The sequence below is a fragment of the Trematomus bernacchii genome, unplaced genomic scaffold, assembly GCF_902827165.1.
Source record: "Trematomus bernacchii unplaced genomic scaffold, fTreBer1.1, whole genome shotgun sequence".
Classification (NCBI taxonomy): domain Eukaryota; kingdom Metazoa; phylum Chordata; class Actinopteri; order Perciformes; family Nototheniidae; genus Trematomus; species Trematomus bernacchii.
This window is the reverse complement of record NW_022987564.1, coordinates 21552410-21578707: the sequence shown is the minus strand read 5'-3', so window position 1 is coordinate 21578707 and position 26298 is coordinate 21552410. Positions and strand designations below refer to the sequence as shown.

Sequence of the window (26298 nt, the reverse complement as noted above, 5' to 3'; positions counted from 1 at the left end):
TGCATATAGTTTACAAATTAAGTAGTTGACTCTCTGTAATAGGCCTACATACACAGAGAGGATTGTTATTATTTTCTCATCATGGTAATATTGTTAAACTCAATGACCAGGAAGTGGATAATGGAAAGGTGTCCTAGGAACAGTCATTTCTGGGTTAGGTGTTTAGGACTCAGCCAATAACCAAAGGTCATGTTACCAGAACAAATACAATCAACTATTTGGGAACAATTTTCACAGACTTTCTGGAAAGGTTCTGCGGAAAAATATGGTGTTATTGGACATTCAAGGTTAAAAAAGACAGTTTTTTCTCCTGGGGATGTTTTTCATTTTTGATTTACAAGTTCCAATGACATGAAGACTGAAGTTTGTCCATTGGTCAATAGTAGAAGTGTTGGGTTTTGTTGCAGTTCCATCTTTTTACGTGTTTGCATGGAAGACAGCCTTATGCAGGACCTTACATATTTACTGTAGTGTAAAACAATTTACAATTTAAACACATTTTCCCATGAAGTACACAATTATAAACACTGATCATCACATATAATACTGCAGATAAAATGATCCTTATCACCTTTTCTGATCAAAAAGTATAATATTTAAATGTTGAGGGTCCTGCAACACTCTCAATGCTTTCATATTAGGGATGTGCATCTCCATCACTGAGGCCGATGCGATGCGCATCTCGATACGTTGCCAACGATAGATACATTAACGATACATTTGAAGCACCAGACCAGGGGTTTTCAAAGTGTGGGAAGGTGAGCCTCCCCTCAGAGAACATAAGAACAGCCACGCCCCCCCTCCCAATTATTATTGCTATTATTATTATTATTATTATTGTTGTTGTTGCTATAATGCAGGGGTATTCAATTGCATTTCAAAGAGGTCCAGTGAGAGAAAATGAAGACTGTTTCTCTCCTCTTGTCTCTGTGTGTGTGTTTGAATCTATCGTGCTGACTCACTGACTGCACCGATTTGATTGGCTGAGTAGCGCCACCTCCTTAAAACATTAAACAATAACTTTTTAAAACCTTTTTATCTTTATGTTTTAAACATATTGTATAAAACTCCCCCACTACTTGGACTATTCCTTGCACCCCTCTAGAATAAGCCCGAATGGTCTCAACCATATTGCATCAGTAACGTGCACTTTGTTGTTATCGTTATAACAAGATCGCAAGGACAGTGGTAACGATCGGAAAATTGAGTGTTGTTCAGTTTGTGTGTTGTGGAACATGCGTGTGCGTGCATGAAAATATACCACACACCCAATTACAATTGCATGTTCAATTCACTACCCTGGAAGTTAATAAAGTTGTTACAGTTGGAACAGCCTGTGGACAGCCGTTCTTCCTTGCATGCCAGTCGCCGACACCTTCTTACAGAGGACAGGCAAATCTAGCTGCAGCACGACCAGCACGACCCGTATATTTTCGCACGCCGTGTTCTCAGCACATATTTTTTAAACATTTTTTACATTTTCAACATCGTGGATACATCCTTATATGCTCCCGGCAACACACTGAACGTCAACTTTGCCTCCTTATTACTCTCACCCCTACTTTAGTGGGAGCAATGAGTCTGCGTCTTTGATGCGCACAGGAATAAACGCAGATCATCCTCTGGCTGCAGCCTTGACCGGCACTTGCTTTTGATCAAAGTCAATGCGGAAAACCCGCACTCACACAGGTAGGTGGAGGTGAAGGGAATGAGCACTTTTACAGCCTTTTTGGCGAGGTGGGGGAACTCGGTCTCCACAGACAGCCAAAAGTGTGCAAGTGTCACTTTAATCGTCTTTTTCTCGTTGTTTTTTTTCTCACGCTGCACCTCCCCTGAAGCTCTCTGGCGCCCCCCAGGGGAGGCGCGCCTCACACTTTGAAAACCGCTGCACCAGACGATGCGATATGATACGATACGATACGATACGATACGATACGATACGATACGATACGATTCAATACGATACGATTCACCCCTGTTGCGATACAGTTCGATACGATTTGATTCAACATTATGCGATACGGGGCGATACGATGCGATTCAACACAATGCAAAAATAATGATACAATTCAATATGGTACGACAGAGGATTTTGTTTTATTCCTTATATGCAGCAAATCATAAATTAACAAAAAAGTGCTTTACATATTTGGTTCTCTCTACTAGTGCATCCCATTATGCCGTTTCTTTTTTACCTTAAAAAAACACTTGGACACTTGGACCTTTCACAAACAGGCCTTTTCACAAGTGTAGTAGTGTTCTCTGTCTCCAGAGTACAGTGCAATTGTATAACACCTCACAGTTAAACAATTTAAGGATGCATTGCCCATGATTAACAATGTGCAAATAACAACTACCATAGTGCAATGCACATACAGCTGCCAGCCTGATGTGCTTAACACTCATTCATAGGCTAACTCACCAGTGAGCAGAAAGCAGTGGTTTCTATATGAACAATAACAAATACAAATAACCTTTCACAAACAGGTATTTCAGAACTGCTTACGTAAGGAAGACATTTAAACTATTATTGGCAGTCACAGTCTGTTGTAAACTAAACACCACTCTCACTGACAGAACACCTCACTGAGTGACTCATATGTCTAACTTTCAGGTTTCTCTTTTCAGCCGCAGACCCCATGTCGCCTCTTTATGTGCGTCGCTAAGTTCCTCGTACTACTTGTGTACTTTAAAGCGGCACGGCATCGTTTACAATTTGCGAGCGATTTTTCAAGTTGTCCGTCTTTCTTTTAAAATCCGAAGTGTTGCCAAACGTTTGATTTGTAGGTATTTTTCGGTGCGCTGTGTTTCTCTTTTTCCTCGACTTCCATGTGTGTTGATAACTGAGACTCTCGGCCTCCGTAGTGGCGAAGCAAAGATCGTCTCTGCTGTGTGCTGAGAGGATGAGAGGATATTATATGAATGAATTGTTTTTTTGCCGATGCAAAGATGCTACAATCGATGCATCGCGAGTTCAACCCAAACTGTAGCCAATGTGCACTCTTTCAACCGGTGCACTCGCATCTTGAACGTTTATGCTGGTGCACCAATGCGAATCGGTGAATCTTAACATCCCTATTTCATATACATCTTTCTACCATTTGAAAATCGATTATTTCTATTTTATGATCTTTGTATTGGCACACAGGTAACTTTTAATGTCTGCTGCCACTGTGCTTTACAATATAATGATGATGATGGGTGGGGTGGGGGTGCACGGCAGCATTTTGGCAATTAAGCTCTCATCTATAAGCTACAACTGTTGATAGGTTATTATGGGACGCTGCGGCGCGCTCTACTGATTAAATGAAGCCCCGAGCTGCCGTGATTAGTGAGACAGGACAATGGATAGCGTGCACGCACACACACACACACACACACACACACACAGACACACACACACACACACACACACACACACACACAGACACACACACACACACACACACACACACACACACACACACACACACACACACACACACACACACACACAATGCATCACTTTGCGCAGCAGGAATGTGTTCTGGCTCCATCAATCGTTACAGCTCCTTAATGTAATCTGGGAGATGCCTTCACTCTTTATTAGCATCATCTTGCTGCTGTGACCTCTGACCCCACATAATGTGTAGACCTAGAAACAAACAATGCCTAAAGCTGGGCAGACTACATGAACAAAATATTCAGTTTTCTATTGTTGTATTGTTGTACAAGTCTATTTCTAATAAGCTGTTTACATGGCTAATACAAATATATATTCCACTCTTATTCGCTCTTACATGGACTTGTTCATATTCCAAATGTTGCTGATAACCTACTGTCCTTTGTGATATTGGCACATAACTAAAAACCTTTTTTTTTAATGATAAAATAAATAAGATTGTTTCTCCTTCCAACCCAAAATGTAGGCTTTCACAATCCATCTCTACCCCAGCCTTAAAACATTTTAGCTAGTTGGTAAAAACAAACCACCAAAAACAGCTCTTAGCCAAACCATAGTATATAGCTTCCAGGTCGATCACGTAGAGCAATGGGGCCTAAAAAGGTTTTTCCATAGACTTACATTGTTCATTTTATAAATCAGCATATCATTTTATTAAGGGTAAATCAACTTTTAAGCATGAACCTATGTAAAGAGGCCCTATTCTGCTTTTGGGGGGGTTTTCCCTTTCCTGTAGTATGTTATAGAGGTTTGGGTGCATGTAAATGGTCTGCAAAGGCTAAAATCCCTGTGTTCCCTCCCATACACACCTACATCGGACTCCTTTGTTTACTTACGCAATGCTGCAGCATGTGTACTAACCAGAGTTCGGAAAAGGGACCACATTACTCCTGTTCTGGCTGCCTTACACTGGCTCCCTATAGAACACAGGATAGAATTTAAAATTCTTCTTCTCGCTTACAAAGCCCTTAATGGGCAGGCGCCATCTTACCTTAAAGGAGAGCTGTCATGGCCATTTCCACTGATCATAATTCCATTGTTGAGGTATACTAAAATAGATTTATACTGCATTTTTCCAAACTCACATTGGTTTCTCATACAGCATCTCTGTAAACTACTTGTATTCACTGAATTTCACTCTCTGCCTTTAACGGAACGGATGGACGAAATATATATGTTTTGTAATAGATATACTGGCAGGATGAGTATAAACTGAGATTTAAAGTGTCGTAACCAATGATGAATGTGGGCGTGTCCTATTCAGTTTTTTTTCGAAATCGAAGGGTTAAAAACACTTACGTCATATAACTTTTTGTTGAAATGAGTTACAGCCTTTACACTTGGAACACACGTGACAGCCCACAACCTTTTCCAGACTGTACAAAAAAATCGTACGTTTTTGCAAATACGGCTCAATAGCGCCCCCTATTGTGCGGTAGTCACATATAGTTTCTCTGAGCTACCCGAATCTTGACACAGACATTACTCATGGAATTGCGGACATACTTCAAAATGGCTTCCATTAGCCCCTCCCCCCCATAAAGTCGGCGTTATTCATGCATTTTAAGCACATTTTTGACTGACTCCAAACCTCTCGCATATAGTTTTCCCGATATTCACGAAACGCTGTATACACATTGCTATTATGATGGCACACATATTTCAAATTGCTTTTCATTAGCCCCGTCCACCAGAAAAATGGCAATTTTGAAAGATGGCCGTTTTTCATGCATTTTGAGCACATTTTTGCACACTGCTCGCAGGGAAATGATCGGTAAAATTCCACTCCAGGACAAATTCAGCCCATATCCACAGCCATGCTAAATTGGGAATAAAAAAGTTGCTAGCTCAATCGGGGCGGTCGTAAGCTAACAGAGAATATACAATTTTTTACGATTTACATGTCGCAAATTACTCCAAACTACTCGCATATGGTTGTTCCAATATGCACGAGACGTTGTATACACATTGCTCTTATGATTGCGGACATCTTTCAAATTGCCTTCCATTTGGCCCGGCCCTCAGAAAGTCGGCCATTTTTAAAAATGTCCAGTTTTCATGCCTTTTCCGCACATTTTTGCAAAGGCCTCCTAGGGAAATGGCCGGGACAAGTTCAGCCCATATCCAATGCGATGCTACATTGCGAAGGAATAGTCAGTCGCTCGAACGGGGAGCTCACAGGCTAGAATGTACCATTTTCCAACATGTAGATGTCAGACGCACGCGCGCGCGCGTGCGTCTGACATCTACATGTTGGAAAATGGTACACACACACACACACACACACACACACACACACACACACACACACACACACACACACACACACACACACACACACACACACACACACACAATGATGTTGAGTGTTAGTGCTGGCGGCACATACAGTTACAACAGACACATATACACTCCATAACACACACATACAGCTCTTAAAGCATGTACTATATATCAGGCTACAGCCCATGTATATGTTATGATGTGAAGCGCTATTTGGTTCCATGAAAAATATCAACTGCTTATTTGTAGATATCTACTAAAGCATACAAATAAAGTGTGTAATGTCAGCCTGTTACTTATATTATTGAGTGATATATATTATACACACTGTTCTGCTTTCTGCACTGGCCTCAGCAGCTGTTCTCACTGTAAATGTCGGCTCACAATTAAAGCAGTTGTATTAAAAACATACAGAGCCTAATATCCAGAGGAGATGCGTTTATTGAGTAAACAAACGGTAAAGGGCAGAAAGTCTGCACAACCCACTGCACCACACGCCACAGTTACTGCTCCTCCAGACAGCCTCCGCGATAATCGATCCTCGACGAGCCTTTACAGAAAATTGTTTTTCTAGTTTTTTGGTTGGTTCTTTCTTTTTTGGTTACGGTGATCTTCTACTGTACATTGTTGGTTACTGTGATTATCTACTGTACATTGTTGGTTACTGTGATTATCTACTGTACATTGTTGGTTACTGTGATCTTCTACAGTACATTGTTGTTTACTGTGATTATCTACAGTACATTGTTGTTTACTGTGATTATCTACAGTACATTGTTGGTTACTGTGATTATCTACAGTACATTGTTGTTTACTGTGTGATTATCTACAGTACATTGTTGGTTATTGTGAATATCTACAGGACATTGTTGGTTACTGTGATTATCTACAGTACATTGTTGGTTACTGTGATTATCTACAGTACATTGTTGGTTACTGTGATTATCTACAGTACATTGTTGTTTACTGTGATTATCTACAGTACATTGTTGGTTACTGTGTGATTATCTACAGTACATTGTTGGTTACTGTGATTATCTACAGTACATTGTTGGTTACTGTGATTATCTACAGTACATTGTTGTTTACTGTGATTATCTACAGTACATTGTTGGTCACTGTGATTATCTACAGTACATTGATGGATACTGTGATTTTCTACAGTTGGGACGTTACTACTGATATTTTTAAAGTAACTCCAGAGGTACTGTAATATTTGGTTGGAAACACGGTATTATACTCTAAAATAGTATACAGTCATTTACTGTGCACAAACACTGTAAGTAACTGGATTTCACAGCCATTTTTTACAGTGCATATATCAGGCTATAACTAAAGTAGTATTGATAATATAGTAACGTTACTGGCAGGACTGTTGATACTGATCCATAACAGAAACTAATGCGCAAGTATCAGCCGTATCTCGCGTTACCTAATGCAACTCCACACTACGTCTTACGGTGCTGTACCGGAGGGGAGAGAGAGAGGAGCGAAGGGGGGGGAGAGAGAGAGGAACGAAGGGGGGAGAGAGAGAGAGCAGCGAAGGGGGGGAGATAGATGTAATACGGTTTCCTGATAAACGTTTTGTTTGATAGGCCTCAGCTGTGGAGAGTATGTGCTGCAGGGAGGTGGATGCACCTCGCACAACGCACCCAGGAACGAAAGCTAGCTCCGGTCCTTTTCCTGTTAGGGAAACTGTGGACTCGATGTCCTGACAGGCTGGAGTTTGTGCAACCTGCACAAACACAAGCTCACCATGATTAAAAATTTTGAAATGCAATGTAAAATGACCGAAAAGATACCAGCTCACTAAATCACTTCCGCTCAAACCAACTACCAACTACTACCGCGGATTGGGCAGACAAGGAGTCCGAGAAAGTTGCTCCCCCATGTGACATAATATGACGCGTTTGACGTAGGACGTTAAAAAAAAACAGGAGCAAAACGGCTCCTTTCCCCTCTGAATTCCTGCCGTTATGTCTCGTAAAACATATCAAATCCTGCATTGACTTTTTTAATTGTAATTTTCAGGCAAGGTTAAGCATAAATCTAGTAAAACAAAAAACCTGCAAGTTGCTCTTTAAAGAAGATAACAAGTAACCCAACAATAAAATTAAAACAATTGAAACTTTAAGATATAGAAAATGATTTACATGAAATCTTGATATAACAAAACACTAGGTGCAGTATACTATTGCAAAGTACTTGGAATAATAAAATAAAATAAAATATGTGCAGTGTTGTTATGGAAGTGGATGTGAGGTAGCTTGTATACAAATGTGCAAAAATATTTGGAGGGTTGTGAGGAACAGGCAATACATAAATGAAATAAATAAAAAAAAGATATTGTTTGCCTAGTTTGCATTATTTCTTCTCGATAGTTATTCTGTGTTGAACTTCTCCTTTTCCTCACTCTCCCACTAGATGTTAAATATCACACATTTCTGGCACATGTGCGTAAAATAAATGCACTATTTAGCTATAATACATTTTTTAATTGGATAACATTTCTCAGTTAGCCTTCCAGAAACACCTTTAGCCCCTAAAAGTAACCGGATTTACTCCACATGTGTTGTATTTAATCTGTAATGTGACCTTTGATACTGATGATGTAGGACTTTCTTGTTCTCTGCAGTACTACAGTGTGTGTGGGTGTGTGTGTGTTTGTGTGTAGGGATGGGTATCGTTAAGATTTTAACGGTACTACTACTTTTATCGATACCGCTTATCGGTCCGGTCTTTTAACGGTACTCTTATCGGTTCTTTTGGAGAAAAAAATAAGGTAAACTAACTAAACAAATTGTGAACAAAACTAACATTGCTTTTTATTTAAATTAAATACATAATATTTCACATCAAAAGAAACAACAATGTTTTAACAAATCGTATTAAATAATGTGATGACAGAACTGTAAACAGAATAGCTGAAACTTTAACAAAATAAATAACTCAGTTACCTCTAATCATTAACCCATGTTTATATAATTGAGTTAACTCCGTGTGTTGCTGCTAGCATACATAACACCTGACGTGGAAAAGTTACTCGTGGATGAGGCTACAGAGCTACTAGAAAGACAGTCGAAAACGGTGCATTTCTCCGTCTGAATGTGGTGCACTTTTGCTAAATGTTTAGACAAATTGCTCGTGTTACCGCCCTTACATGCTAAACTCTTATTGCAGTTTTGGTAACGAGCATTGTCCACATCGAGACGAGACGGGTAAAGTTTAACCACACCTCGGAGCGTGTTCTCTCACATCCGTGTGTGTGTGTGTTGCTGCATGTAGCAGCTGCGTGTGTGTAAACTGCCCCGCCCCCTCGCAAGCAGGCGGGGGAGAGAGATCTCTCGTCTGGATTGGAAAGATCGAAAATACAAAAAATAATCATAGACGCATTTTGCAGTCTTATCGCATATTAGAAACGGAGTTGGCGACACTAAAACTGCAATATAATGTTTGTGTAGCAATAATACATATGACATATATTTTTTACATGTCTCCAGTACCGATAAAAAGACCGATAACGTCGGAGCTTAACGGTACCACGGTCTTTAATAATTCAGCCCCGGGGCCCGTTTAATACCGGGGCTCGGTACCCATCCCTATTTGTGTGTGTGTGTGTGTGTGTGTGTGTGTGTGTGTGTGTGTGTGTGTGTGTGTGTGTGTGTGTGTGTATGTGTGTGTGTGTGTGTGTGTGTGTGTGTGTGTGTGTGTGTGTGTGTGTGTGTGTGTGTGTGTGTGTGTGTGTGTGTGTGTGTGCGTGCGTGTGTAAGCAGGCAAGTGGAGAGGGCAGATGTGTTGGTCAGCTCAAAATAATAAAGAATGTAATAAACACATGTTTTTTTTTTGTGTTGCAGAGATGTGCGCCTCAAACATCCAAAAGAAAAAAAAAAGCATTTTTTAATATTGAACCGAAATGCGAAGCTGAATGGAGTTTTGTGAAAAGAGTCGTTATCTGAGGTTGAGGCGAGGTTACCGTGGTGATCAGGTCCAGCGCATGCATACAGACGCAACCATACATATGAAAAACTGCCTTTCATTTCATCATATCTATACAAAACCAAGTCCTATTCTCACATTTCCTCTCACCTCTGAAGCAGAGCTGAAATCAGACGAATAAGAGATGTTTGATTTATTCTCCCTGCGGTACCAGAGGGGAGGGGCTTCACAACATCAGGGCAGCAGCACCAAAATCAAGTGAGGCTGATTGTCACTTCAGTGACTTCAGATACCGGCATCCAGTGTGACAAACCCCGCCCGTCTGGCACCGGAGGGGCTGAAAACAAACACATCTCCAGTGTATGGACCAGGAGCTCGAGCACACTGAGGCATCACACAGAAAGGAATGAGTATTTGAATTAAGATCTAAAAAGAAAGGTTACTGGAAACCATTTTCACGGGTTCCCAGGTGACAAATATTGAAATTTTACTCAGATAAGCACGTAGGAATAAATTCAAAACGAAGGCAGGCTACCGAAGATGAGAAGTATATATAAATATGTATTTTTCTTTTCTTTCTACGGGTTATACAGTTATAGACATAGTGATATATTAAATATGCAATTTGACTGGCCAAAATATAATACACATGTTGAGCATGTGAATATAAGCAACCATGACTGAATAATGAAGAGAATACAAAAATGTTTTTAGGATTTTTTTGCTCCATTTAATGAATATGCTCTCCTCTTTCTTTATTTTCTAATTCATAGACATTTGTATTTTGCAGCTTATAACCCTTGGTCATTATTTTCAATTTGTTTGTCTCTTTTTTCCCTGTCATATTTGTTCTTATGCCGGGTGCATCACATTATGGTTAATGCAAAATGACATCAGGTTAAATAACTTATTTTCAGTTATTACAGTGTTAACTTCCAGGTATTAGAGCAATATATAAGATAATAATATTTATATAATAGGGAGACGCAGACGGATTCGTAAACTATACTGCTTTTACCTTCTATATTTATTAATATTAATACTAATTGTTTAATTTAAGCAAAACGGCAGTTTGGTCTTGGAGAAAGGCAATAAATAAGACTGTAAAATATGGGAAACATTATAAATTATAATTTAAATATAGAAGAAAAACATGGAATTTGTTTGAAGAAATGTGAATCTATGTATAAAAAGAATCCGTTGCACCATGATAATTATTTAATACAAGTATGTTTGTTAAAAGCCTTATTCTGGTTAGAGAAACAGTATAACCATTTTCAGTTTTTGCCACATACTGATATTTCAGAGCGCTCAGTGTGGTTGGAGGAGCGTTTCCTCCCTCAGCAGCTCGGTGGATTCCAGCCTTCAACTGCCACGCTCAGTCTCTGTGAGCCAAACTGATTTGGAGAGCAGAGCTCAGCCGCCGCCGATAACTGGCATCTGAACTGAGCGTCTGGCAGAGAGGACGAGTGTTTGGCCTCAGTCACAAACTGCCAGAGTTTAGATAGCTGCTCATGTTCATTTATCATCCAGCACAAACTCAGGCAGATCCATAAAACCACTCACGCTCTCTCTCTGCTGAATGAACTGTATGAAGCCTCAGTCCTCATGCTAATGTCGCTAACTGGCTACAGGTGACAGTTTGATTCAGGTTTTAACATTAAAAAGTCTAATTTTCTCTCTCTTATGCTGTGGAGATGCGTATACAGAAGACTGACCTTGTGTTTTCAGTCTGATGTGTGGGTGGAGCAGAGAGGGGGAGGAGTTTATGAGAGCAGCTGCAGTAGACTGAGGAGAACCTTCAACACCATCAGATAAACACTGATTTTAACTGTTCTTTTGTTGTATGTATTTTATTAAATTGTATTATGAAGTCTCAAAGTAAGTCTGGGTGAGTGGGTCCACGCTGGTTGGGTTAAGTACATTTTTCACAAGATGTTTTTGTGCAGAAAGACACATGCATTCACCATGGATCTAAAAAGAGAACTGGATACAGCGCTGGAGGTGAGGCCCCGTTCATTCCTATGAAAGCTGCTCAGTAGTGGATGAAGCCAAAATGGCCTGACTCTAAAGTACAAAAATACCCGGATCTTGTGGGATCTGAGCCCATAAAGCATTCGCACATGTGTTTTCCTCAAGCCTTGCTAGATTCAGCTTTTAGAGCATTTGACAACGTTTACACACACACACTATGTGACACATGTGTCTGGTGTTATGCATGATGAATAAACAACACAAAATAGAGAGTTTTCTCGTCTTTTAGATACATCTAATATTGCAATTCTCCATATATTAATTCATATCTAATCTAAATAATTCATGAATGGTAACTGGACCATTGCTTTCAGGTATGATAACATAACTTCACAACAGTACAGAGTACAACATCAATCACGACACTAATGATTTCATGATATTAGATGCTGCTGATAAGCTATGGACTTTTAAAGGTGGTGGAGTGTGTAGGAGAGAAACTCCCTCTGGAGGGAACTTTGGGATTTTAGCCTTTGTAGACCATTTGCATGCACAAAAACCGGTACCACTTTAAGATAAGACTACCCTTATAAAGGGTTTACGAATAGTTTGTAATTCATGTATTAATTAGGTTGTGAACACTTTATAAATCATTAATAAGCTTTTATAAGACATGAGATAAACAAGGCGACTGTGACCGGTTGCTTGCCAAATAGTGAGCCCACATGTATCTGTACTGCTAAGCCTTATATTGGCTACTTAGCTTACTTCATCTTCTTCATCAGCCAGCATTTTTGGTATCTGTTGTTCACTGAGTTGATTGCCCCCCCCCTTCCATCTGGATGTTTCTTGGCATCTCTTATGACCATTTATGAATGAGTTACTAACATTTATAACTGCCAAAAGGGAGCCTTGTAAAGTGTAAAACACATTCCCATTTATTAATGAGTCACAACCATTTATAATTGGTAAAAGGGAGCCTTATTGTAAAGTGTAAAACACATTCCCATTTATTAATGAGTTACAACCATTTATAATTGGTAAAAGGGAGCCTTATTGTAAAGTGTGAAACACATCACCATCTATTGATGAGTCACTAACATTTATAATTGGTAAAAGGGAGCCTTATTGTAAAGTGTGAAACACATCACCATCTATTGATGAGTCACGAACATGTATAACTACTGAAAGGGTGCGTTGTTTTTAAGTTTAATACACATGTCCATTTATGAATGAGTTATAACATTCACGCTGACCTAATACACATTTTTCACCTGAAATGCAAAGTAAGATGCAAAAGAGCCAAGCAAAACATTTTATTCACACATGAAGAAAATCAGGACTCAAAGTAATGACTGTTTAGTATGACTGATACACATATTTAAACATAAAAGCTTTTCTCAGACATAAATGAAAGACTTGGTAAGACATAATGGTACTCAGACTGGAAAGGCTTTGTGTATATCCTTGAACAAGCGTCCAAACAGTCCATCAGGGTGAGCAGAGCCAAGACAAGATGACCATTCAAGAACCTTGAGGTGTTCCTCCAACAAACTCTCTGTACGGTTTCCTCTCAGTCTACGGACATGTCCTTTGACGGTCGACCTAGCTTTCATTATGTTGGGTATGACTGCCAGTCTGGGGGTTCACAAACCTCCTGCTGTGGTTTATTATGTAGTGGTTGTACCCCATGTTACTCAGCACTCTCCTGTATGCCCTCCACTCATCACTAATAAAGCTACTTCCTGACTTAACATGCCGTCTAATCAGAGGGGCAAGGTGGCATCTTGATCGTTTCTCCACTAGTTTCAACACTAGTCTCCGCCTTTTGTCTTTAACTCCCATCATTCCGAAGACCCATTTCTTCCTTCTCCAGGTATGTCCAAAGCGTCCACGTGCATACTAACAAAAAATAAATCATAACATCATCTTAGTTAACAACAAAATGCACACAAATTACAGTAAAAATTGTTGCACATCATGTTTCAAAATGCCATACTTGTTTATCAGGTGCATTGTATAACATCATTTAATCTGTTAAGCCCCAAGCCTGTTTTTCAGGTCTCAGGCTCGAAAATGACATTCCCAGAACAAATGACTATATCTTCACTTCTAAAAGGGGGACATTAATAATCTTGGTAACACTTTATATTAAGGTACACAAATTAACCATCAACTAGTTGTTAATTAACATGCATATTAGCAGTATATTGGCTCTTTATTAGTCATTATAAAACACTTATTAATGCCTTATTCTACATGACCATATTCTACAAGTAATAAGCCATTAGTTGAGAGTTTTTCCTCAATAACCCTCTAATTAGTGCTTATTTATTGCAAGTAAGGAAGTTGTTGTACATGAGTTTTGGTCTTAATATGCTCTCCTCAATATGGGCCTAATAAGGCAGTAGTACCACAAGAATAGTAATTCTCCCATAATAACACTTAACAAATATGATCTATTCTTATGTAACAAGACATGAAACTATAAGTGTTAATTGTGTCTAAATAACTCAAAATTAGGTATTTCTATCTAATAATATGTTCCCTATTTTAAAGTGAAGTCTTGTTCATAACCAATAAGCTAGTAGTTTGACTCTAATTAGGTATTTCTATCTAAGAATATTTTCCCTATTTTAAAGTTTAGTCTTGTTCATAACCAATACGCTAGTAGTTTGACTCTAATTGACCTGAACACTGACTATTAATGAACCACTAAAGAGAGGTTCAGACACATACCAAAACATGTCAAGTTTCTCGAAGGCTAAGAACACATATGCAGCCTGTACCTTTTTAATAAAAACAGATTTTTAACAGATTTTATGTATTTGTGATCATACTGTGTGACCTGCTTGTATGTACTTACACAATAGGTGTACTGTTCTCTCTATGTGTTGTACTGTCTCAGCGTGAACATAGATTAAACAGCCAGCCAAACTCTTTTGAGAGCCAGGGAATGAGCAGCCATGCTCCTTTATTGACTTATTTGCAGTCCACTGACATTCAAACGGAGTGAAACTATAAAAAAATAAGTTACAAGGCACTTAATGATCTCATACATTCAAGTGTAACATACACAGATTAACACATGGGACCGCTAAGTGTAAACAAGGTAAATATAGCTAATGCTAGCTGTGCAATAAGCATGTATAGGGCCTACAAGCTAGTATGGCTAACGCTAGCATGTATGCTAACACATTTTCTCATTGTGTTTAAACATCTCCTAATGTCATCACATAAACACAATACATTATACTAATCCTTACAGGCTTACACTTACAGTCATTGCTTTCTGACGGACTTGACCCTTTTACTCTTCAGGTTGCATAGGGAAAATTAGTAGCAGTCTACTGCCATACTATTCAGTTCACTTTCTCCTACTTCCTGTAGGCTACCCGGTTTCCTGTCTAACCTTCAGTACAAATTTCACAAAAATATAAATGTGCAAATATGAAACATACACGTCAATATCACCTTGCTATTGGCAGCTGAACTGTCAATACCCCAAAACATATTCTTAGATATAAATATCTAATTTTGAGTTATTTAGACACAATTAAAACGTATAGTTTCATGTCTTGTTACATAAGAATAGATCATATTTGTTAAGTGTTATTATGAGAGAATTACTATTCTTGTGGTACTACTGCCTTATTAGGCCCATATTGAGCAGAGCATATTAAGACCAAAACTCATGTACAACAACTTCCTTACTTGCAATAAATAAGCACTAATTAGAGGGTTATTGAGGAAAAACTCTCAACTAATGGCTTATTACTTGTAGAATATGGCCATGTAGAATAAGGCATTAATAAGTGTTTTATAATGACTAATAAAGAGCCAATATACTGCTAATATGCATGTTAATTAACAACTAGTTGATGGTTAATTTGTGTACCTTAATATAAAGTGTTACCATAATCTTTTTTCTCAAAGCAATGATAAACCTGTGAGTTGGATGTAGAAGAGTCAGAATCAATATAGAATTTATTTTATTTTAAATTAAATTCAGATTGAACATAGTAAAACAATGTAAATTATAGTTTCCGTCCAAAAAAACCCCATTACTTATAGTGAAAACCACCCTTGAATTATGGGATAGTAGACTAAACGCTTTAGGAATCCAAACTATAACATATAATTAGTACCCTGTATCAAGATTGATGCAAAACAAGTGAAATTTGACCTTTTTAGAGAGGTTTCGAAAAAAAACCCACCTCTGGAGTCATTTGGGTGTATTTGCCATATCTCTGGAACCCATTGGTGGATTTTGGTGATTGACACCACTTTTGAACCGTTAGAGTCAATATAATCAACAGGGAAGTTCCTAAATCCACCTACACGTTACCATTGAGGAGTGAGAGTGATGCGCACGCAGTTTGCCCAAACCGAAAGCTATGTTACGCTCTGAAAACTGAAAACTGAAGTACGTCGGTACGCAAATGCGCTTTGTGACACAAGTGACGGTACGCATTTCAGATTGTTGCCGGGGCGGACTGGGACTACAAATCAGCCCGGGACTCTCGATCGGCCCACTTCGGAACCGCCGGCCCACCTCGGTAAATTACTAACGGGGGGGGGGGGGGGAGGGGGGTGCTAGTGACTTATCCGACCGGCCCACATCGTCCGACCGGCCCACTTCAGTACCGCCCCTGCCTGCGTACCAGTTATGTGCACCCCTGATTATACAGTAATGGTCCATATTATTTTTTTTTTTTTTTTGTCTCTTCTACAAGAAAGCCCAGTCTGTAACTGCCGAACATAGGAACTGGGTACAATACCTTCTCCCAGACACAAATACTCAAATAAAATAGTTTACTTTATCATCATTGGTGTTACCAATGCTTACTATTTATTTGATACCAATTTGGTAATACAATTAATAAAAAGAACAAGGTTTGGGTTCGTTCTTCAGATATGACTGTGACGTTAACGTGTAACCTCAATAATGAACTCCAACTCAACCAACCATATTGTAATATCTAAGTAATCATCTTCAGGGCTCAACGCTAACTTTTAAAAGTGGTTGCCAGGCTGGCAACCAGGCATCAGCTTTTGGTTGCCAAAACTGAAAATACGGTTGCCATTTTTAGTCACCTTATATTTTAAATAATTAAGATACTATACAGTTATACATCAACTTAATAATGAACATGTGACACAAAAGAATGTTCAAATGCTTTACAATAAGTAATTAACACAATTATTTGAAACTTAAGTGGTAGTAAACTTGTCCACCCTCAATTGCTGGTATACAAAATACCAGCAGTGCAGCTGTTGTCATGTTCTTCACAGATCCACAAATGAATTGAGCAAGTCACTAGTTTCGTCATCCGTTGTCTCCCTTTCAAATGTGGGTTTTCTTGACCTTTGTGCTGATCCCCACCATAGATCCATTGGCCCTTCAGCATTGAAGTCTTGGATTGGCCAGACTAATACATTTCTAATTTTAAATAAATGAAAACCATTCACAGTTAAGAATTAGATATGAATTATTAATGCTGTAAATTACCTTTAATATGTCTAACTATATTTAAATGTGTTACCATTTTATAGAAGTGATTATATTTGTATGCCAATATTTTCCTATGGTAAAGTTTCGTTTTGCACTTTTATTTTGGTAGTAATAAGATCGGGACTCTTATTTTGAAGGAACTTGCACCGGAAGTGAATGGACAACGGAGCAGAATGTACATATATATTTCGCCTCCCAAGACTTTACCCATTTCCTCTTTGCTTTTGTTCGGGTTCACCTTGCGCTTTATCAGTTGAATCACTTTGAACATTCGTTTGAGATGTTGACGGGTTGGCCGAACGTTTTACCCCACAGTCAAACAACTTAATTTGCTTCGCCATTTTTTGTAAAACAAACACACAGCGCACTGCGCACGCGAGTAAACGTGCATCGCTTTCTGGCTCCGTAACCACACCAATGCACGTGCAACTTAAGTATCAGGTTCCGACTGGTCACAACAATAATTAAATATCACTCTTAATACAACAAATAATTAACATTTATCTATTTTGGGGTGCACATTTAGCTGTTTGCTGTCCTTATTACTTCATGTTAAAAAGTGGTTGCCACTGATGGCAACCAAAGGCCAAGAAGTGGTTGACATTTTTTCTGAATGGTTGCCAATGGCAACCTGGCAACCGTTACTGTCGAGCCCTGATCTTGAAATAGGACATTAATATTTGTAATATACACACATCTTATTGTGAGGTTAATTTCACATACACTACGCCGCTCTTCAACACTACTTTGACGTAAGCTTGTCTACATAATCGATCATAGCAAATTAAGATTAACCTTATCAATGCATAAAGTTACCTACCTAATAAAATATCTCTCTAACTTAAAAGGATGACTTTATTTTACCAACCTCAAACAGAAGCCGTTTGTTCAACAGTATTATCCCACTTAATGCTTAACACTTCTCTATAACGTTTTAAATTGGAGGCTACGATTAGCATCGTTAGCACAGATGTAGCTACCACTTGCTTACTACATGCTAACCCAAGCCTTAACATTCATTAACATTAGCTGACTAAAATCATAAGCAACACATAAATAAAGTAATCAAATTTCACTTACCGTAAAACTGCATTCATGCACCGTCTGTTTCAAACGCGGAGCGAGTCACAATAGTACGATATAAGCATGAAGAATAGTCCACAAGGCACCAGCACAACAAACACGGCAGAGTTCAAGTTATGTTCCCCGGATGAGCTGAGCAGGCAGAGCCCCTGTAGCATCACGGAGCTGCTAGCAGAGCAGAAAGCTAACAGCAGCAGTCACTGGACAGACCTGTCACTCAATGTGACCACGCCCTAATTTATGCATAACTTTAAGACTTAATATAACTTAAACAAATTATAAATGGTAGTAACTCATTAATAAATGGTGATTTGTTTAACACTTTACAATACAAATTGGTAAAAGGGAGCCTTAAGGCTCAACTCAGTGAACAACAGATACCAAGGATGTTGGCTGATGAAGAAGACAAAGTAAGCTAGGTAGCCAATATAAGGCTTAGTTAGAACTGGTTTATAAATGGTTCTTAATGATTAATAAAGTGTTTACAACCTAATTAATAACCTAATTGTAAACCCTTTATGAATCCTTTATAAGGGTAGTCTTATTGTAAAGTGGTACCCAAAAACCAATAACACGAGGAAAAAAAAAAAAAAAAGGATAATGGGGCCTCTTAAAATGTTGTGGTGTATTCTAAAACGTTTAAGTTTAACAGTTTCCTTAACTTTCATTGGAGAAACATTTGTTTTTCATTGTTGTTATATGAATGAACATATTTTATGTTTTAATGATTGCAAACATAATTGTCTAATAAAGGAATAAATAATTTAATAATTTAATACAAATGAAAGGGTCTAATTGTCAGGTCCCCAAAAAAAACATTTGTATTTATAATATCCAAATGTATGCGTGCTGCATATTGATTATTGATTTGAGCTGTCAAGTGCTGATTTTGAAGGTATCCAAATATGGTGACAATCTTCCAAGCTGTCAGAAGTTCAGTCTCCACCTTGTTTACGGCTGTTTGTCTCGAAGAATCATTTGAACCGATTCTATTTTAATAAGCAAAAAGCCGTGAACATTAAAACTTTCAATCTTCTGTCAGAGTCGACAGGAGAGAGGAGCAGCAGCACTCTCTGTCGTCACACTTGGCCCCAGGCGGAGGCTTTTATCTATCAAACTTTACCACACCAGGGGGTCTGCTGCTATTTTAGGCCTCCAATAATGCTTTTTTTCCTCCCTAAATGTTCCTGAAGTTGGTGTTTGTTGCTGAGCAGCTAATGCCAAAACTCACACAGCTACACACACACGGTGACTGGCTGGAGGAGTTGTGTTTGTTGCCTGGGATGGAGGTGCTGGCTTCAACACTAACAGACTGGGAGAGGGGGGGGGGGAGGCACAGGGGACCATCAGGTACCATCGGGGCCCCGCTCTGTTAAACCACTTCACTCATTATGAAAACCTGCAGACACAGATCTGGTACTACAGAACAGCTTGCTGAATGTTATACTTTTATATAAGATATACTGAATCTCAGACAGAATGTGGGCAGATCAAGTGACAGAGAGGGTTTTAGAAAAAATTAGAATGAAATCGATGTATAATGTCGGGTTTGCAAAAAATAATTCAAAAACATTCTATTGCATTTTGGGGTTCTCCCTTCCCTGTAGTGTGTTATATAGGTTTTAGTGCATGTAAATGGTCTGCAGAGGCTAACATCCCTGTGTTCTCTCCAGAGGGAGTTTCTCTCCCACACACTCCCAAAACTGACCCAGGAAGACCACAGATGCTATACATTTATACACCCACAATGCAATGCAAGGAGTGATCATAATTTAGTATGTAGTATTGAACCATACATTTTATTATTGTGGCAATTAGAAGAGAGGAGCACTTATTTTGATATCTAAAAACCTTTGAAAACGGGCCGAACAGGAAGGTTCAAAAACTTCAGCTTTGCAGACATTTCATTAGGAAGCAAACATGCATTCAACATGTTTGCTAGAGCTCAAGGATAAACGCAGTGTGTGTTTGTGAGTATACAAAACAACTCCACAGGTCACCTTTAACTTTAACATTACATACATATTCTATTTCTGACCTTTAGCTTTTCAGAGAATTTTCTTTGATCAGAACACTCAGGGCTTGAAGGACTTCTCAAGAAACAGTTTTAACATAAAATACAAAAAGGGATCACATAATGTGAAAAGAAAAACAACAATTCAACCAGAACCACATCTCTAAAATAATAACAGCTGACATGAAACAAACCTGGCAGCTCTCTTACCGTTTATCCAGTCAGCCTCCCAGATGTGTCATCTGTCATCTTCCTCTCTCTGTCCAGGAGCAGATCCCGCCCCCTCCTCGAGTGTCCGTCCTCCAGCCAACTGCCGAACATCTCCCGCACTCCTCCCCCGACTCCTCCATTCCGTCCCCCGTTCTTAAACTCCACCAGGTTCTGCTGCCTCAGTCTGTTGGAGTCAGTCACAGGTCAAGATACAGAAACTGAGAGACGCTCGTATTTACCAAACATGTTCGAATGTTAAATCATTACTGGTGATTGATGAAAACACTACTAAACCATTAAGATCCAGAAACAGAAAGGTGCTTAGTATTACATTACATTACATGACATGTCACTTGTTAGACGCTTTTATCCAAAGCGACTTACATACTCAATACTGTGGACAATCCCCACAGGAGCAATTTGGGGTGAAGTGTCTTGCCCAGGGACACAACGACATGCTGACTGCAGTGGGGTTTGAACCTGTGCTCCGCTGATCCGAACACCAACGCACTAGCCCGCTGCGCCACACGCAGTATTGTATCTTATTAAAGATTAAGATACATTTTTCTATCATATAAAAACGGATTATTCTTTAATTTGTTTCACATATATAATATGTATAATATAATAATATGCATATTTATTTTCTGTTCTGTGTGCTATACGTGTTGGAAATGACAAGACATACTGGGTTGGAAGACACGATAAGGATAAGTTGATATAAAACTTTTTTCAAAATACATACAGACCAGTGTCCCCCTATCCTAAATTAGAAATTGTCTTTCGGACCACTATGCTTTCTTAAACAAATTAGATGGCACTGTAAAGTTAAGACGCAACCGATCTGTCATATATTTAATTCTAGCAGATTAAGGAAAAAATATCTATCAAATAATATTTGAAATCTGTTTTGATTGATTTTTGTTTTTTTATTAACAAAGGGAACAGTCATCCTTTTCTGTTATTTGAGATACTAAAGCTCACAATCAGAATAAACAAAAGTGGTTCGTAATACTCAAATAATTACATTCTGAAGGACTACATTCTCTTCGTGCCTCAATTGTGTTTAAGCTAGGACAAACTTCATGTCTGGGTTTACATTTTTGGAAAATTAATTACAAAATAATACTTCATTAATTAAAAGATCACAATTTACTGTTAACCTTTGTTATCTAAAGTAGATTTCAGAATTGTTTCATTGGATTTACTTTTAAAAAGCAGCAATAATGACTGTAGAAGAACCTTGCCTTCCTGTCTCATTAATTTTTAGTTGTCTGTTCATTGTTCTTTACAGAGTGCGTTTTGTTGTGTACGGAGTTTATAAAACCAACAAGAACCAGAAGGTTGTCAGTGTGCCGTCAGTGCAGGTTCATTCTGTGGTGCTTTCCATTCCAGAGTTGACTCATGGGAAAAATTAACTCTTGCCTAAATGATTGTGGAGATATTGGTTTCCAACCTAATGGCTCTGTTATTTAGCCAAAGATCTCCCAAGCTCCTGGAAGAGAAGGCAGACTAAATAGAGTCCTGTTGATTCGCTGGTTAATGTCCTGAAACAATGTTAATGTGGCAAAAACAACACAAAACTCACTGAGAGGAAGCAGGAAATGTGTTTTGGACGCACCCCAGAAGATGTCAGTGAGTAGAAACAGAGGAGGTTGTATGCTATATTATATAAATTAAATTGACTTGACTGTTTTCATGTGACATGCTTGGTTAGAAGCACTGCATCATATTAATTTGCACGAGTGTTAGGGTTCCATTAATCTAACCCCACCAATATGTCCAGTTTAATGGACAAGTTTAGGAGATGGATATCCCTCATTGTCTGCATTTATTTAAATGATATGGACTCTCTCTCATCATTTGTTTGCAAAAAGACAAGAAACCCATTTTACATTGCCTGCAACCTTGTTTGACCTTGTAACCCTTAAAGTCCTAGTAAAGTAAAATCAAATGTTTGTTTCTAAACGCATTAATACATGTAAGTAAAGAGCTGAACATGTGAAAAGACTCTGAATATTGTCGTTGTGGAGTTAGACCATGAAACAGTTTTTCATAATTCATGTGTTTTTGATTTTTTGGGCCAGCCAAAATCAAGGTTAGATGACTCACAATAGATATTCTTAACATAACCCTTCCCAGAACTCAATTTCTATACTGGAATGCAGACCATCAGTGGATGGGCAGTTGAAACTATTTCTTACCACAGTCGATGGTGTACCGGCCATTTTGCCATCCCATCGATGGGCAGAGGTCCGTCATAAAATCCAATGTTTACAGCGGTTATCGACCCTAACTGTCTTTTCACCCCTTCTGTTTGCCTGTCATTCCCCTGTGTTCGAGAATCTCCAACTTATATTTAAGTACTTCAGACAAATGTTTGGAATAAGTGTGACTAACAATTTGAGAGAACTGTTACTACTCAAATCAGAAAGGCCCAGAGAAGTAAACAAAATACATGACTATAAAAAGTGTTTAAAATTATGAAACCAGTACCTGCCAGCAAGCCGGTCGTGGAGCTCATCCTGCTGTTGACTGCTGAGGCTATGGGCGCGCTGATCCATCAGCCAGCCCAACTCAACCTCCAACATCTTACTGCTGTGGTTGTTTGTCAGGGCTCCTTCTTGACAGCGCTGGAGGATGTTGGGGGGAGAGTTTTTGGGAGAGTATACAGGCTGCCCCTGCCCTCCATTCACAAAAAGTTCTGTCAGCTCCATGTGGCCGCTCTGCAGCCGGCTGTCGTGGAACCAGCGGGCAATTTCGGCGCGTCCTGTCCGACTCTCCATTTGGCTGATCTCCTCAGGGGAAGGCCACCGCGTTTGAGCAAAATCGTCCTTGAGGAGGGCCTGGGATCTGCTGTCTGGAGGCACTGAGCAGGAATTAGGGTTGGGGATGGAGGGTGCAATGATGGGCAGGGAATGCGAGGGAGTCAAAGGGCTTTTAAGATGGCCCACACCAGTGCTTGGCTTGTGAATCCCGTTTAGCTGTAGGGTTTGGTGTTGTTGCTGATGTAGTCGTTTCTTAGTGATGGCAGCAATGCCACCGGTGCCCATCCTCTTAGTGCCCATGGAGTTAAGAAGGGCTTGTTCCAGGTTGTCGCGTAGTGCACGGCGTTCCACAAACCAACTCTCGATTTCCTCGTGAGACAAGTTGGTGCTGCCCGCCAGATTATCCACATCATTAAGAGTGGGAAAGCCATTCCTCAAGAAGTTCTCCTCCAGTATCTTCAGCTGTTCCGCTGTCTTTCCTTTCATCCTTTCCAACAAGGGGAATTGGGTCAGGACTGAGGACTTTTGATGAAAGTCTGGTTTCAGGACTCCAGCCAGCTCACCACCATCCAAATGTAGGACACCATTGTGCTGAGCCAGGGAGTTGTGATTGTGGGACCATTTTCCGTCTGTACGAGATGTCCCGTTGGCCTCTGCCAGAGGATAGAGTACTTTATCTCCTCTGGGGTAGCTGGATTTCCAATCAAATCCTTGTTGCTCTTTTAGTTTCTTGCTATCGAAGGGAAACCCTGGAATCTGGGACAGGGCTTTAGTAGGAGCCCGAATTGACTGGATAATGGTTGGCCTTCTTATCTGTTGGCCATTGAGTGGTGGGGAGTTTGGCAGCTTTTGATCAGAAGCTGCCAACGCATGAGTATAAAGGTGCTTTTCTTTGGAAGTGATAGGCGAAGTTATAGGAAAAAGTAAAGGGTTTTTAAATGAAGGCGCAAAGATAGGCGGAGGAACTATCAAGGGCCTTGTTAAAGATTCTGGAAAGACTAGGGAGGGCAGGGACACCACTGGCTTTGTTTTGGTGTTTCCTAACGTAGAGAGAATCTTCCCTTTGGACAACAAAGAAGATGATGATGAGGGCGGTGGCATTAAAGGCACAGTTGAGGATGGCCACCTCATCTCAGAGGTGACCAGAGGAACTGCTACAGGTCTCCTCGTCTCCATTGGAACAGGAGGCGGAGCCATTGGGAGGCGGTCTTTTGGGGGAGGAGGAGGGGGAGGAGCCATGAGGCCCCTGTCTTTAGCATTGCCAGAATGGGGGGCAACTGCCATTATGGGTCGTTTAGCCTCCGGGCCAGACACTGTCATTAGATGTGTTGGCAAAGATCGTTTAATAGCAAGGCTGGAACCAATTGCAACTTCACCGGGAGAAGTTGTGGTGGTGACTACACTCAACCCATTGGACGTAGTGGTCCGGACATAACTTGTGTGTCCGACTGTGGTGTGGACAAAGGTCTGCTGGGTGGATTTGACAGACGGGTGAGCGGCAGTAAACGTGTGATGTGCAGGAGGGATGGAGCCATTGAACATCTTTTTCCTGGCTTCTTCCACCTCCTCTGGGGACCAGGTGATGCCTTGCTTCAGCCGCTGGGTAGTGAACCAGACCTTGATCTGATCCTCCGGGTGCTTGGAGGCAGCCGTCAGCCACGACAGCTCAGCATGCGTTGGGTAAGGGAACTTGTTAAAGGACGTGATTAACGTTAAGTTGTCATCTAAAGAAGGGTTATATTTGGTGGTGTTCAAGGGAACAGCTATTTTTGGTACAGAGTTAAAGTTAGGCGGACGCTGGAGCATTGGGGTGACATGCGAGAGCCCTTGAAGGATATTGGGTTCGGGGATGATCACTGTTCCGTTGATGTTGACTACTGTGATTTGATTCTTCTGAGTCTGGCTCTTCAGTTCCCCCCCTTGATACAGTGACTGGATGTTGTCGGGGGTTTTCACTGCGGTTGATATGCATGGTGGAAACTGCAAGCTGCTGTTGCTGTCGTCCTGTTCATTTGACATTTCGCATACAACTGAATTGTCCTTGCCTTCGATTGTCTGTTCTAAGATAGTTTGATTGTTCATTTTTATCCGCTTGAACTTAAAATTCGTCTCGCCCGGGTGCTGGCTCTCGTTGTGCTCTGTGAGCAAGTCAAACTTCTTGGTGTTGAAGTTGCAGACAGCACAGAGGTACAACGGATTGAGAATGACGTTAGGGTGGCTGGAGTCTACGTGATCTTTAAAGTCATTCAGGTTCTGTGTAGAAAACGGGCAGTATTTGCATTCATAGCCTCTGGACTCTTTTTTCTGAGACAGCGGGTCAGAGTCCACCTCTTCCCTGTCCTTCTCCTCTATGGTTTCTTCATCGTCAATGACAGGGGGTTGGTCTTTTTCACTCAACTGCTCCGTTTGTTCTAATGGCTCAGTATTCTGGGTTTCCACTGTTTCTGGAAACGTCTGCTGGTCTGGTTTCTCTGAGTTCTCCTGCTGGAGGTCTTCTGCAGTTTCAGATGATTCTGATTGTTCTTTTTCTGTCGCATAGTTGTCCGTCAATATTTCCACATCCATTACCTCATCAGGGTCATCTTGCTCTTCATGCACGACCCGGACCATGCAGGGGGTGGAGGACTTTCTACGACTGGACATGATGGTTGCTGCTGGTGGTGTTAATAATGGTTGTGCTGGTGTTGCTGATTGCGTTGAAGATACTGCGGTTTTTGGCTGCTGCTGGTGCTGGCCGAGGACGTCAGTGAGTTGGTTTATGAAAGGAACTTACTTGGGTGGATTGGAGCTGATGGCTGTGGATACTGGTAGGTGGGTGGAGTTTAATCTCCAGTGTGCAAGTGGGAGGGCGAGAACCGGCTGACTGTGCCGGCCCAGGACCGGTTGTGCAGTGGCGTCTCCCGCTCACTGGCAGTGTCAGCTAGCGACCTGGGCGTCATGGGAGGGCATCACAGACAGCAGCGGCTTTCAAGCTGCGCAGAGACAAACACAGAGAGAGAAAATGACATGTTAATATTGTTTGTGTTCAGTGAACTGAGCTGAAGCCACTTGGGAAAAGATAGTCATGTTGATA

The 26298-nt window shown here is 40.2% G+C and overlaps 1 protein-coding gene across 2 annotated transcripts in view; it reads right to left on the bottom strand.

Moving 5' to 3' along the window:
• The window catches only part of LOC117477987 (zinc fingers and homeoboxes protein 2-like), a 176416-nt gene that overhangs the window by 6506 nt on the left and 143612 nt on the right, over positions 1-26298 (bottom strand). Inside the window, exons 4-6 of one of the 2 annotated variants that reach the window (XM_034124833.1) lie at positions 22954-26197; positions 20458-20641; positions 13179-13537 (exon numbers count right to left, since the gene is read on the bottom strand). In XM_034124833.1, the coding sequence (XP_033980724.1) occupies positions 20461-20641; positions 22954-25868 (3096 nt within the window). In that variant the 5' untranslated portion in view covers positions 25869-26197 and the 3' untranslated portion in view covers positions 13179-13537; positions 20458-20460. Of the gene's footprint in view, positions 1-13178; positions 13538-20457; positions 20642-22953; positions 26198-26298 lie in introns of those variants that run through there. The other variant, XM_034124832.1, reaches the window with a different exon arrangement.